The sequence below is a fragment of the Myxocyprinus asiaticus genome, chromosome 46 (assembly GCF_019703515.2).
Source record: "Myxocyprinus asiaticus isolate MX2 ecotype Aquarium Trade chromosome 46, UBuf_Myxa_2, whole genome shotgun sequence".
Lineage (NCBI taxonomy): Eukaryota > Metazoa > Chordata > Actinopteri > Cypriniformes > Catostomidae > Myxocyprinus > Myxocyprinus asiaticus.
In genome coordinates this window covers 9,746,882-9,762,554 of record NC_059389.1, presented here as the reverse complement: position 1 = coordinate 9,762,554, position 15,673 = coordinate 9,746,882, and the positions used below count along the sequence as shown (strand labels likewise).

At 35.9% G+C, this 15,673-nt stretch overlaps 1 protein-coding gene across 1 annotated transcript in view; it reads left to right on the top strand.

The window, feature by feature from the left end:
• Positions 1–15,673, top strand: part of LOC127435924 (NT-3 growth factor receptor-like) — a 306,013-nt gene that overhangs the window by 275,216 nt on the left and 15,124 nt on the right. Inside the window, exons 13-14 of the mRNA XM_051689735.1 lie at positions 3,910–4,082; positions 5,909–6,152. Of these exons, the coding sequence (XP_051545695.1) occupies positions 3,910–4,082; positions 5,909–6,152 (417 nt within the window). The remainder of the gene's footprint in view (positions 1–3,909; positions 4,083–5,908; positions 6,153–15,673) is intronic.

The following is a 15,673-nucleotide window of genomic DNA, read 5'->3' as shown; positions in this document are numbered from 1 at the left end:
ATTCATACAGACAGGATCATCACAGATGTTTTGTAATATTTTGACCAAATCAGAGCAGAAAACAACACAAACATTTGTAACTTCTGAATGAGAGATGCTTACGGTGATGTACCAGTAGAGGTGTGCACTCGCTGGTCACACATCAGAGTCGCCAGTGTACTGAGATGAATTGCGGATAAAATCTATTTAAATTTGGCAATATTTGTGCTGACCTCAGACATGTATGCACCTTTTCTGGGACTTTGCATGGATCAACAGCACTTTTTGAGGTTTCTCTTGAGATCGTTTTACGGGTGTTTTCAAATTCACCGCCACTGTTTCCTCCCTCTGATGGTCACAAATATGGTGGCTGCGGGGAAAAAGTGACGTCACTGAAACAGGTCATTTAAGCTGATATTACACTGATCACCTTTAAGTTGATATTACATTGATCTAAAACATAGCTGAGAACTCCATTAAGTATCCTAAGCTTTGAAAAAGAAACCTCTGAGCAACAAAATGTTCCTCTGGGAAGCACCTTGACTCTGTTGGCAGCAGCACATGGGTTCACAGAGCTCCATCAGAGCAGCTGCTGTTTGAAATGTGTCCAACTCAATTTCAGTGAGGTCAAGTTTTTCCTTGTTGTTTTGGCCAAAGAGCTGCCAGTGTCTCTCTTGTATCTTTACTCTCTCCCATTGCCACCTGATGCCCAAGACCTCTGGACCCTGATTACGAGTGACAGCCCCCCAGGTGGTGCTGGATTTGCCCCCTCTGCCCTCTCCAGCCAGTACAGGTGGCCAATTTAGCAATACAGGGGTAATAAAGCATTATGGATAGGGATAGATACCTTGTCATCTGTGAATTGGTTCCCTCATCCATCTACAATGCATTCAGCAATTCCTGATATGGATTAACACACGGTAGCTCTAATTAAAATTAAACCGCCGAGGTCTGCGGGTGAAACACAATTATAACATAATTGAAGGAGCGATGTCTCACAAACACCACAATGCCTCATGTGGATGGGAAAGACATGCTTTGTGTATTCCTTTATATCAAATGCTTCAATTTAAAGGATGTTGCTACTGAATGTTCCGGTACCCTGACATGGAGCCCATACTGTCAAGATACTGACAAGCACATCTTGTCTCCCATCAGACATCTTCTTATCAGTTAAAATGCATTTATCTTTTCCTGTGCCACTACTGATAGCATGTTCAGCAAGCAACCTTGGAGACACAGGTTGTGGTCCCATGGAACCAGGAAGCATTCGTGTTCACATAATCAATGATGAGCATGATTTGGATGTTGCATTTTACCTGAAAGATTTTTACTCCACTGACGGTTAGGTGTTTAGGGTTGGGTTTTGATTTAGTACATATGGTTATGAAAATGTGCATTCCTGTTGACTGTATTACAACATTTACAACTAAAAGCAATTTGCTTTTGGCACCACTCTGTGGACATTTCATCTGGAAACTGGAGTTCACATGAGCCCATATTATCAACAACACTTCCAGCTTCGGCCACTGGAGGCATTGCTTCAACTTTCGGTAAGCACAGACTGATTTAAGCTGAAAAACTTTCGACCTACTGTCATCAAATTCATAGTGAGATTAGTCTGGTAATTGGACCCGCCCCAAATTCATGCTGGGTCATGCTGGGTCGGGTCTGTTGGGAGTGCAACCGAGACACAGTATTTCACACTTTTGTTGAAATTACTTACTTATAGTGCACTACAAAGGCAAAACCCAGTAACTTCAGTATGCCAATGCTGAAACTGAGAAAAATGACTATAAAGTGTTTTGATTGAACAATTAAATGTGAATTATAAAATAGTCTCACTGCATTTTCTTTAAATCTAAGCATACTGAGCCAAACCTGTCTTTCACAGGACAGATTATAATTTAAGAAACCTGATTTTGGTTATAACTAAATTTGAACAAAACTGCATTTTGGATTATAGGGCAAGATGTCTCTGCATATTAAGCTGATATAGCCGGAAGTATTTTAACATATAACAAAATGACTTATGACTTCAGCTTTAATAAATGTCCCTGGTGTTTCCGATTCATCAAAATATAGAAACCAACTAGATTATTATATATTTTTTTTTCACTACAGAAAACATAAGTGGCACTTTCCCGTGCAAAATGCCACTATTCCTGATACTGATTACCTCCAGTAGCTCTAATTAAAATTAAACTGCAAGGTCTGTGGGCAAAATGTAATTAAAACATAATTGAAAGAGCAATTTCTCACAAACCCCGCAATGCCTTGTGTGGCTTGGAGAAGGACCGGGAACCAATTGACATATCACAGTCAAGGAAAGTGGCCACAAAGGGGGTTATTTTTCCTTGAATGACGTGATAAAGGATGATACATGGTCTGACAAAAAGATATGTGCAGGCAACTATTTAATCTTTTAGAAAAGACAAAGAGGGACACAAGAGCAGATCAGAGAAGTCGTGTTGGTCATTTAGAGGTTTTAGATTGTGTATCTTCTTGACAAGGCTTGCGGTTTTCATGCACAGAGTTAGTGCAGGTTTTGTGGTCTATCCATTAATAACTGCATTTGAAAATTATTATTTATTAAACAGAATGAAATATATATGAACTCTTGTGAGTTTTCTGCCATCTGAATGATTGAAAGCACTTTGGCATTAGAGTACGTAATTTTTTTAATCCTCTGAAATACTGTACAATACTTGTGCCAAGTCATCTACATTTTGATTATGTATTTAAATGTATTTTCAAAGTAGCTCAGCATGCTCCATTGCTTCCTGGCATATAGCCAGGATGCAGATATATTAAATAGTTTGGATTACACTTAAAGATCATACACCATGAAGACGGATGCTATTTTACAGGACACAGATTAGTTAGAGCAGTTAGTCTTATTAACCTGATTAATTGTTCACTTGAATTATTTATTACAGACTGACTAATTGAGCTTTCTGAAGTAATTTACTTGTACTGTATAAAATATAGCAAATTAAAAGGCTTATCTCATTCCAAAATATCAAAACAGTAAAGTGTCAGAAATGTACTTGTTTAATTTAGGGTTAAATGCCCCAGAATTAATTTTCAGGGGCATTTTATCACCTTACTACTATGTGTTATCCTATTTTGCCAATTGTTGCAATTTAAAGTTAAATTCTCCATCTGAATTATTAGAATAATTAACCATGGCCTAGAATATCATTGTACATCAGTATAATTTGCTTTATGACTCTTATGCCTTCTCTTTATTTAAAGTTAAAGTTATTTTACTTCAGATATTTTACTTAATTTGTCATTGTACTGACACACTCAACAAGCCACGTGATAAGATGCGCGGATTGATGGTCTCAGACACGGAGGCAACTGAGATTTGTCCTCCGCCACCCGGATTGAGGCAAGTCACTATGCCACCATGAGGACCAAGAGCACATTGGGAATTGGGCATGCCAAATTGGGGAGAAAAGGGGAGGAAAAAAAAAAGAAAGAATTATGTCAGATGTTACAAATAAAACACAGAAAAATACATTTTTTTTTATTTATTTATTTTTTTTATATCTTTTCTTTCTCCCCAAATATACAGTGGCCTCAATAAGTATTTGGACACTTTGGACACTTAAGTCACACTTAAACATATATCAAACCACTCTGAAAACAATATGAAGTCTGTTCCTCAAGTGTCCAACTATGGACATGTTTCACTTACAACAGACAACCAGAAAGTGTCCAAATACTTTTTGTCTTCATTTTGAACAGTAAATCTTTTGTTTTATCATTTGAAACCAAATTATATATATATATATATATATATATATATATATATATATATATATATATATATATATATATATATGTGTGTGTGTGTGTGTGTGTGTGTGTGTGTGTGTGTGTGTGTGTGTAGTAAATTGGCCGCCTTGTGTGTTTATGCAGACCCTGAAGGACCCCACCCTTTCGGCAAGGAAAGATTTCCAGAGGGAGGCGGAGTTGCTGACTAACCTTCAGCACGAACACATAGTGAAGTTCTACGGTGTCTGCGTGGATGGAGACCCACTCATTATGGTGTTTGAGTACATGAAACATGGAGACCTCAACAAGTTCCTCAGGTATTCAGATCAACAAGCCTATTATGTCATAATGCAGTAATCATTGTGTATTGGTTATGTAATAATCTCAGATACACAAGGAATCAATTATTATTGATTAAAGTTACAGACCAAGTGGAGCATAATTATGTACACTATGAACTGCATTGTGCTGCTCATTGGAATGTTTTCATAATCGATCGATAAACGAGCCTAGAGTTTCCCAACCAGGGGTTTGCGAATGCTTAGGGGTTCATTAAATTAAATCCAATGCTAAATTTATAAATATTTAAATACAATTTTAAGAATTACACCACTATATAACACTATTCTCTGATGTTTTAAGGCTAGTTGACGCATAATTCATCCATGAATTATTTATTTATTTTTAATAAACATTAATATTTTAGCTTAAAAATGTATATCAATGTATAAGGGAAAGTGTATATTTTAGTTGTTTTGACTGGTCACCATTTTTTCAATCAAGTTTTTCAAATGTTTTCTTTTATAATCTTTTTTACCTTTATTAGTTTATTTCATAAGGCCCTATAGTCTGAGAAATTATTAATAATAATAATAAAAATCTGATTAGTCTCTCAATTAATGAGGTCAAAAAATGAAATAAATAGTAAATAATAAATAAACAAACAAAATGCTGTTTAAAATAGTTTTAGAAGGAGTATAGCATGCTGCACCACAGGATATGTAAATTTACCTGAAGTATTTAATGTAATCTACCCATATACAGCAATATATAATTTTATATGCCGATTCATTATATTTACTGAAAGGTTAAAGCATTACTAAACATTTAGGAGGTATTTGGGTTTAGGTCATAAGGGTCAACTTACCAAAAAGGGTCCCACTTTATATTAAGTGTTTTAACTACTATGTACTAGAATTAGAATTCATATAATAAAATACATTTATTGTGTAACTACATACTGTTCTGAAAAATAAATAAATAAATAAATAAATAAATTATTATTACCATTTGCTGCTACTGAGGTTGAGGTACAGGTAAGTTAAGGAGTAGGGATAGGGTTAGTGGTGAGGGTTTAGGGTAAGTGTTGGGGTCAGGTTAGGAGTAAGGTTAACAGTGTAACTAGAGATTGCAGGTACTTTAAATGTAATTACACTGCAACAATACATATGTACATAATAAATAAATTGTAATAAATGCTTAAGTACATATTAGTTCAAGACACCTAATATAAAGTGGGTCCCAAAAGAGTTTATGAACCCTTATATTAGAAAGTTGCATAAATAAAGTTAAGTCTCACTATGTTGTCCATAAGATGAAACCTTCCATAGAGGTATTGTACAAAATAATAAGAGGCGGATACAAAGGTGCACATGGTAGAAATTGCTTTCTCTATCCTGCTAGTGAGATTATGGTGATAACAGGTTTCGTTAAAACTGCTTGAATACATAATGACACTATATGGTGATAGATTCATAAAAGGCCAGTGAGAATTGGCAGGGATGCAAATTGTACCATACTGTATGAGTCTGCATATGCAGAGAGCACTGGTTGTGGATGATGAAGGGGAAAATAATCAAATTGTGACATTAATGTGTGCTACACAATCATGGAATGACCATTTTGTCTTAGCTCATTTTAATCTTGTGCATTGATTTGGCTGATTTTGTCGCATTGGTTAATGAAGCTTGCTGCTGGTTACAGAGTCAAAACAAATCTATAGTAATTCTCAAGTTCATATAACTAACAAAACAAACATAGGCCCCAAAAGGTATTTGGAGAGAGACATAGATCTAAATTTAATTGTGAATGCAATATATCATGTGGAAAATAATGAATAAAGCCTAATATTTTACATTAACAGAGCCCATGGCCCAGATGCAATGATCCTGGTTGACGGACAGCCACTGCAGACCAATGGGGAACTGGGTTTGTCTCAAATGTTGCACATAGCCACTCAGATCGCATCAGGGATGGTTTACCTGGCATCTCAGCATTTTGTGCACCGTGACCTGGCAACCCGCAACTGCCTGGTGGGCAACGGTTTGCTCGTGAAAATCGGAGACTTCGGAATGTCGAGAGACATCTACAGCACGGACTACTACCGGGTAAGTTTGGATATTTATTTATTTATTTATTTTAAATACCAAATGAATGGTAATTTATATTTATCAAAAGAATTAGTTCAAAATAGTTTATTCTTAAAGTTGATTGGACACACAATGCATCAACGTTTCTTAAAATGTTAATCAATTATACATTCAGTGAATTATGCATGCACCTGAGATTGTTTGAACTAGCCTGTATATTGCATCTGTGATATGAGAGCATAGGTAAAAATGAATTTATTGATTTATCATCAAATAGCCATAAAACACAAACTGACCCTTTGACTTGTGTGGCATTTAAATAGATTAATAATTACTTGCATAACCATTACTCATTTCCCAGTACTTTTTGACAAGACATTGATATATCCAGCTGCTCTAGCACCTTGAAGAACCTCAGTCAAACAATTATTTATTTGCGGTTAGTCAATTACATTCATACCAGAGTGCTAAAGGGATAGTTAACCTAAAAATTTATATTTTTATAATTTACTCATCCCCATGTTGTTCCAAATCCGTATGATTTTCTTTCTTACGTCAAGCACAAAAGGAGATGTTAGGCAGGATGTTCAAGCTGCTCTTTTCCATACAGTGAAAGCGAATGGTGACTAGGAGCTGCATCCTCTAAAAATGACTTTCTTTTTCATACAATAAAAGTGAATGGTGAACAGGGGCTGTAAAGCACCAAAAATGACAGACGAAAAACATTTGGAATGACATGAGGGTGACTAAATGTTGAATTTGTATTATTATTGTTATTGGGTGAACTATTTCTTTAATTAAGGACAAGATTAAACAATTATATATATATATATATATATATATATATATATATATATATATATATATATATATATATATATATATATTTCTCAAAGGATTTTAAGTTAATTTTAAGTTAATAAAGTCCTTAATACTGAAACTAATAAAGTACCACAACATCTGACCAACATCTACATAATTCACAGAGCTCTGAATACAAGACTTAATGATCTGTGATCAATTATTAGACATTTTTTTCAAAGTAAAATACAAAAATACAATATTAAAGATGTTATGACTATCATATTCTTCATGTTTTGGAAGAATAATCTGTAGTTTAACAGCCATAATGTGTAGATTCACAACCATATTAGCTTTAAAAATGAAACATTATAGTGTTAAACTCCGAATGGCAGTTCAGTTCAGTTATCTGCCATTCTGACTCATTCAAGCTAGTTGGCTCAATTATATGCTTCAAACTCATTTACACTCGGCGCAGTCTTCTACAGAACATGTTCAATCAGTATTGTGCCTTTTCTTGACGCAGACATGGGCCTCTCGGTAGATTTGGCCAAGATGACAGAGGGCTCATTTTGCAGGCTGAGGGCCCTAAATGAATTACAATGTGTGTGTTCATTTAGCGCTCAACAAGAGGATGAGAGGTGGAGCTCAATCTACAGAGCTCCTCTTTCCCTTGAATACATTCAATTGATTTTAACATGATTGTTAGTTTTGCTGCTTAAAATGTGTCTCCCATTTTAAGGGCACTAAAGGTAAATGTAAATTTTTCTCAGTCAAACAACAAAGTCAAGAAGTGATTCAAAAGCCAAATATAAAGGAAATGGCTCAGTTAGCATACGCCCATATGGGTTTCTGGGGTGCATCAGTATTATGTTTATGATAATGATGCCTAACTTTGAGTCACGTCAAAAGAACTCAACAGTCGAGTTGTGGATGTAAAAATCACATTTATTTTCACCATAGAGAAATTGTTTTTTAATGATAACTTATAAACCTTTCAACACAGACCTACCATGAACTTTGAGATTGTTAAGTGGTGATACAAGCTTCGTAAAAGTCACAAGTTAGTATGATTTCAGCTTCATTAAAAAAATAAATCATCTTTAATAGCTGAATTCCAAGTGAAGAACTACACTACCCATAATCCTGGAGAGATCCACCAATCAGTGAAGTCGCTGTTGTGTGCTCCAAAAGAGCTCAGCAAAGACAGTTTACTCCAATAATGACATAATCGAGAAAGTCTTCCTACACTGTCAAACGTTTTATATACTGTATGTGTATATACAGTATTTTGCAATAGACCAAAAATGTACATTTTAAAATTGATGATTAAAAATCAACAGTTCTATAGTATGCCATAGTTTTTAATTTGATTATGCCATTCATAGTGCTTCTTGGGATTGTTGTTCACTCTCTCTCTTAAAAGACATTAAGTGGAGTCTTTACAACCCCCCCCCAACCAATAAAATGAATTTTGTAATTCATTTCAGAGTAAAATACTTTTCGCATAAAAAGCTAAATGTAGAGCCGTCTGATTTTTGAGTAGAAAAGGGTTGTTGCTGTGCCCAGAGCATCAGTTATAATTGCAACAGAGGAAATATATTACATTAACAGTAAATGTCAAATAGTCCATTTCATCTCATCTCACTAAGTATATTCCATAGCTCACTTTCTTTTAATGGCTTAGCGAAATGGCTGATTGCATTCTGCAGCACAAAAGAGACATCTATCAATTGTTCTTCCTAACAAACAGGAAGTGACCCAAACCATCACAGTTATGCACAGGCCAACCTTAATATCAGTGCGCTGAAGCAATCTGCATTACGATTAAAAGACAATTTTGATGCGTTAAGATGAGCAAGTCATGTTCTCTGCTGTAGAAATCACCATCACTGGTGAAATGAATATGACAATAAACAGGAAAACCAAACGGGGTGGTATGTAACTGGTACCATAATTGGTACTAGCTACATACCAAACATTTTTGTATCATATTTTAGCGATTTTGTATTTACAACATTTATTACAACAAAATTGTGATTGCAAATCTATATATTTAACTACGATGTAATTTGTTGATTCAGTGAGACTGATTTCACTAATTTAAAAGCCTGATCTCATTAATTTATGTTTTAACACTTTTGTATGTTTGGATAGAAGCTGGAACTCACAATATGTACATATTGACAGCATCTAAAAATAAACATGTTTACGTATTTACAGAGTTAGAAACATGATTTTTTTTATGAATCCTTTATATTATAAATATATTTGTATAGTTACATTTTTGTATTTCTTTTATGATTGTTGTTTGGTGTTTTTGTGCTGCATTTTATGTTTATTTTTTTTATTTTTTTATTTTTTATTATTATTATTATTTGAGCCACAGCATATTCTGAAAACTGCTTTTTCCCCAAGTGTAGTAAAGTATAATGATTAAAAGATAACAGAATATTTATTATTTTTATCATCTCATTGATTATAAATACAATAAAATGGACCAATTCATTCCATGAATTCAATCTTTATGGATACAATGAGGATTCGTAAACATTTGTACTTCTTTAAAGTTGTTCATACATAAAATTATTACATTTATTACAATACGTCAGTATTTTACGTTTCAGTGTCTATGCAAACAACCAAATGTACAGTATGTGTGCTAGAACCACACTTTACATATGAATACATATGAATATTCATTAGATCACGTTGGATTCAATCACATAGCACACTAACTGTTCTCGGTTCATTTCAAATTGAACATAACAAAAGGAAAGACTTGAATTTCAGTGAGTAGGTCAAGAAACACTAATTGATACAGACTGATTCCGAGTCATTAGGCTGATTCAAACCAATAAATCATGAGTTTGAGTGCTTTTTGAGTCTGATTTTTTGACCGATTTATTAAAAAAGAACTAGCTTATATCAGTAATTTGTTCATGAATTGGACTACACTGGTCATGCCGTATGTTTGCATTTGCATGCAGATAGTGGAGACAGTGCAATAAAATGACGTGTAATTTTATGGTATACCTAGTCTTTTTGTCATCACATTTGATTTAGACTGAAAACTCACAACACAGGTTAAATATAATTTATTGTGGTGCTGTAGATTAACAGTGCACTGCAACCCAGCAACAACCCAATCTTTACTGTCTGGTTTTGTCTTCACATGATACAAACACATTTTCGAGTTTCCTGAATCCGTTATACAGTGCATCCGGAAAGTATTCACAGCGCTTCACTTTTTCCACATTTTGTTATGTTACAGCCTTATTCCAAAATGGATTAAATTCATTATTTTACAAACTAAAAAAAAATATTTTATATTATATATACAAACAATACCCCATAATGACAATGTTAAAGAAGTTTGTTTGAAATCTTTGCAAATTTATTAAAAATAAAAAAACAGAAAAAAAAAAATCACATGTACATAAATATTCACAGCATTTGCCATGACACTCAAAATTGAGCTCAGGTGCATCCTGTTTCCACTGATCATCCTTGAGATGTTTCTACAACTTGATTGGAGTCCACCTGTGGTAAATTCAGTTGATTGGACATGATTTGGAAAGGCACACACCTGTCTATATAAGGTCCCACTGTTTACAGTGCATGTCAGAGCACAAACCAAGCCATGAAGTCCAAGGAATTATCTGTACACCTCCGAGACAGGATTGTATTTAGGCACAGATCTGGGGAAGGGTACAGAAAAATTTCTGCAGCATTGAAGGTCCCAATGAGCACAGTGGCCTCCATCATCCGTAAATGGAAGAAGTTTGGAACCACCAGGACTCTTCCTAGAGCTGGCTGCCCGGCCAAACTGAGCGATCGGGGGAGAAGGGCCTTAGTCAGGGAGGTGACCAAGAACCCGATGGTCACTTTGACAGAGCTCCAGCGTTTCTCCGTGGAGAGAGGAGAAACTTCCATAAGAACAACCATCTCTGCAGCACTCCACCAATCAGGCCTATATGGTAGAGTGGCCAGACGGAAGCCGCCACTCAGTAAAAGGCACATGACAGCCCGCCTGGAGTTTGCCAAAAGGCACCTGAAGGACTCTCAGACCATGAGAAACAAAGATTGAACTCTTTGGCCTGAATGGCAAGCATCATGTCTGGAGGAAACCAGGCACCGCTCATCACCTGGCCAATACCATCCCTACAGTGAAGCATGGTGGTGGCAGCATCATGCTGTGGGGATGTTTTTCAGTGGCAGGAACTGGGAGACTAGTCAGGATCGAGGGAAGGATGAATGCAGCAATGTACAGAGACATCCTTGATGAAAAACCGCTCCAAAGCGCTCTGGACCTCAGACTGGGGCAAAGGTTCATCTTCCAACAGGACAATGACCCTAAGCACACAGCCAAGATAACAAAGGAGTGGCTACGGGACAACTCTGTGAATGTCCTTGAGTGGCCCAGCCAGAGCCCAGACTTGAACCCGATTGAACATCTCTGGACAGATCTGAAAATGGCTGTGCACTGACGCTCCCCATCCAACCTGATGGAGCTTGAGAGGTCCTGCAAAGAAGAATGGGAGAAACTGCCCAAAAATAGGTGTGCCAAGCTTGTAGCATCATACTCAAAAAGACTTGAGGCTGTAATTGGTGCCAAAGGTGCTTCAACAAAGTATTGAGCAAAGGCTGTGAATTCTTATGCACATGTGATTTTTTTTTTTTAAATAAATTTGCAAAGATTTCAAACAAACTTCTTTCACATTGTCATTATGGGGTATTGTTTGTAGAATTTTGAGGAAAATAATGAATTGAATCTATTTTGGAATAAGGCTGTAACATAACCAAATGTGGAAAAGTGAAGCTCTGTGAATATGTTCCGGATGCACTGTAGTTGTTTTGTTTTTTGTTTTTACTGTGTGAGTGCCCACCAAACACAAACTTACTATCCAGGTCCCTGACAGAGCTGTGAGTTTAGTAGCACCAAACTGCAATAGACACATACACACCCCCATCTCTAAACCAAGGTGGCAGCTAAAAGCACAATGTAAATTTGCACAACATGGGAAAACAACCACCAACTCCCAGCCAGCCTTAATACTTAATTCTTTTAAATGCAGGTTCTTCTACAGTATGTGGTTGAAGGACATGTTCAGCTGAATCAATCAACTTGCAGTTGAATACACTATTACTACTACTAAACAATGGATAACTGAGTTAATGGGCCAAGAGCATTAAGAAATACAACGGCAAGTGTGGGGAAACATAGAATATATTGACAGATTAATTTAATTTTGTATAAAAATGTGTATACACATTACGTTGACATGACTGACAGTATTGTACTGAGCTCAAGCTGTGACTAGATCTGTGAATGATCGTGCATATGATGCTGGCTGAATAAAGAACCCAAAACGAATCACACACTTGTTGAACCCTTCCTTCAAGTGTGTTACACAAGGCCATAGCTTTCACTCTACATTATCTACATTGTGTTCCTTTGAAAACTTTAATGCAACATTCTGGCCAATGTGCTTTTCTTTATAGATGAAACTGTGTGCAAAAAGCATAAAATATATATATATATTTTATTATTATTTTTTTTAATGCAAGCTATAACATTATTTCTTGTGTTATATTACACTGCCAAAAAAAAGAAAAAAAAAGAAAGAAAAGAAAGACACTGCTGGGATGGGGTTTCATATAAAGCTTCTGAGGGAGTCACAGTAAATTTTGCAACTTTCTCTCTTCTTTGTATTTTTTTTCTTTTTTCTCTTTGTTCTTTGTTTAAACATTGGTCCTTAACACTTACTTAGTTTAATAATTTTAAACCATGACTTGCACTGCACATTAATAACTAATACCGCCATTATATTCATGCTGTTAGCCAGAAGGGAACTGGCCCCCACAGTGAGTCTGGTTTCTCCCAAGGTTATTTTTCTCCATTAACCAACATCTTATGGAGTTTGGTGTCCCTTGCCACGGTCGCCTTCGGCTTGCTCACTGGGTTTCTAAATACAATTATTATTTAATTACTTATTTTTATACACACTTCATAATAGTATTTAATCAAACTACACAATGATAACTCTAAGACTTTATAGATATTACAGTTTCATTTTCTGTAAATGCATGATTTTCTGTAAAGCTGCTTTGAAACTATGTGTGTTGTGAAAGGCGCTATACAAATAAAAATGACTTGACTTGAAAAGTCATAGAAATTTGAATGTTGGAGCAATAATCCGTCATCCAAAGAAAACAATAATATGTGCTGTGGTCTCCCATTAACCGCTATAGAAGTTTACCCCAATGTAGTTTACTACATGTAGTTTAAATGTGTAAAGGGTCCATGCCTGTTAATGCGGTACCTCAGTTGTCTTTCTACATTACATTTACCTTGATATCCCATCTGAACTCTTTATATTTTACAGTTTACTGAGATGAACCAGGCAAACTGCTTAGAATTCCGTTTCCTCAATACTGTCTTCTCCAGACTCCTTAGCTCAGCACTACTGAACACGCGGCCCTCGAGCGATCTTTTGCGGACCGCATTATGATATCATCATCAGAAATATAATTATCAGCAGCCGATGAAATCTATATGAATTGTGAGGTATCCATTTTCATGAGGATTTACGCTAGTTCTCTACATTGCTGAATCACGGTAGAGAGGGAATTCAACTGCAAAAAGGATGTTACAAATAAATAAATAAATAACAACAAATAATATCTGAGCATGGCTGATGTTATGAGAGCGGCGGTCAGTCTGCGCACGCGTTCATACACAGTATGTGCGCTCACTCGCGGTCTGTCAATCAAACATGCACGCTCAATCTCACTTGAGAGTTACTCAATACGGCACGAATCTGTCCAATATCTTGAATAGCTCATCAGAGATATGTCCTCCTCATGAAAACAGTATTTTCGTTGCTAATTTTGGATATATTGCTCTTGTTTTTGAGCACATCTCTGGTGTTTTTGATGTTGAGCTCTCATGGTGTTTGTTAGTTGACAATCACAGTGACAACAGAACTGATCTATATCAGAAAACCAAACTGTTACTTCCCTTATGTTTGAAATAATTACTAAAAGGTATAGCTGACCCAAAAATTTAAATTCTCTCATCATTTACTCACCTTCATGCTATCCCAGAAGTGTATGACTTTCGTTCTTCTGAAGAACATACATCATTTTTATTTTTTTTTAGAACAATATATCAGCTCTGTTGGCCCATACAATGCAAGTGAATGGTGGCCAGAACTTTGAAGTTCCGAAAAACACATAAAGGCAGCATAAAAGCAATCCATATGACTCCAGTGGTTAAATATATGTCTTCAGAAGTTATATGATAGGTGTGGGTAAGAAACAGATCAATATTTAATTATAAATCTCCTTTTTGGACTCCTTTTTTATTATAAATCTCTCACATCTGTATGCCACATGTGGTGCCTGTTTCATTTCACCTTCACATCTGAAACTGAAAGTGGAGATCCAAGGACTTAAAAATGTATCTGTCTCTCATCCACAGAGCTGAGATATTTTTTCAAAATAATCATCATTTGTCTTCAGTAGAAGAAAGTTATACACATCTGGGTTGGCATGAAGGTGAGTAAATTATGAGAGAATTAAAATTTTTAGGTTTTAGGTTTAGGTGAGACACAGTGTTTAAACTTTTCAGGATAATAAACTATATATGACTTATTTAATATATCTTGGCATATTAAACTGAGATTATTAAGCATATTATCATAAAAAAAATGATACACTTCAGCTTTAAAAAATAGTATGCCTTAATTATACATTGTACACTCCACAGTAGCCTGTTCATTAAGTATGCAGCCTTTAAATGGAGTCAGAAATACCTTAATTCACCAAGATCATGAATCACCAAGCAAAGTCGTATTTACCAGTAGGAAACACGGAATTCTAATGATACCCGAGTTGCCGATATGTGACGTAAGAAGAGGCATGTTGACATGAAAGATAATGGAAAGCAATAATTTTGCTAAATTATTTCAATTTCGGTGCTTTTTATTTTGTTATATATGACAGTCAACTAATGATTGTATAGGTTGTATAAAGGAGATTAAGGTTTTCACTGATGCTTATTCACCGGTACAACAGAAAAAAAGATTTTGCTGTCATTCATTGACGTTTGACGTATTTGTTTGAGGTTGGCTTCTTTCATTTTTTTGTTTCCGACTTTAATGCGTGACATCATAAGAACAAATGCCCAACTCGGATGTAGGATATTCTCAGGTGCACTTGAAGGCAGTAGTACTGTAAGCTAGTTTTACATTCCAAACCAAGTTTTTCGTTAATAATAAAAAAAAAAACAGCAGGTAGATGAACACTGGCAGCAGGCTGCTAGCAATAGCGCTAATATACAGCAAAATACAAAATGTTTTTGACCATTTCGAGCTCAGCAAAGATTTCTCCCTTTCTCCACCCTCTTTATATTGTTTAAATTTCTGGTGATCTTCATTACCTTAATTCCTGGCTGACTCTCCCTGGCAAGGATACGGTGCGCTAATGCTAAAGTAGGCTGGGTTTGCCAGGTGAGAAGCTCAATATGGCCATAGGGAGCAGTTCCAGCCCATGCCACCCAGTTATACCCTGAACTCCATCTAACGGAACAAGGGGAGTGTTGTTTGACCGCAGCAGGACTGGCATATTGCGTACACCTCCTAAAGGGCAATGGAGAGAGGGAGACAGAGAGCCAGGAAAGGGGAGGGATATTTGCTACACATCACTGGAGCCTGTAGGACAGCTTCCTCCTC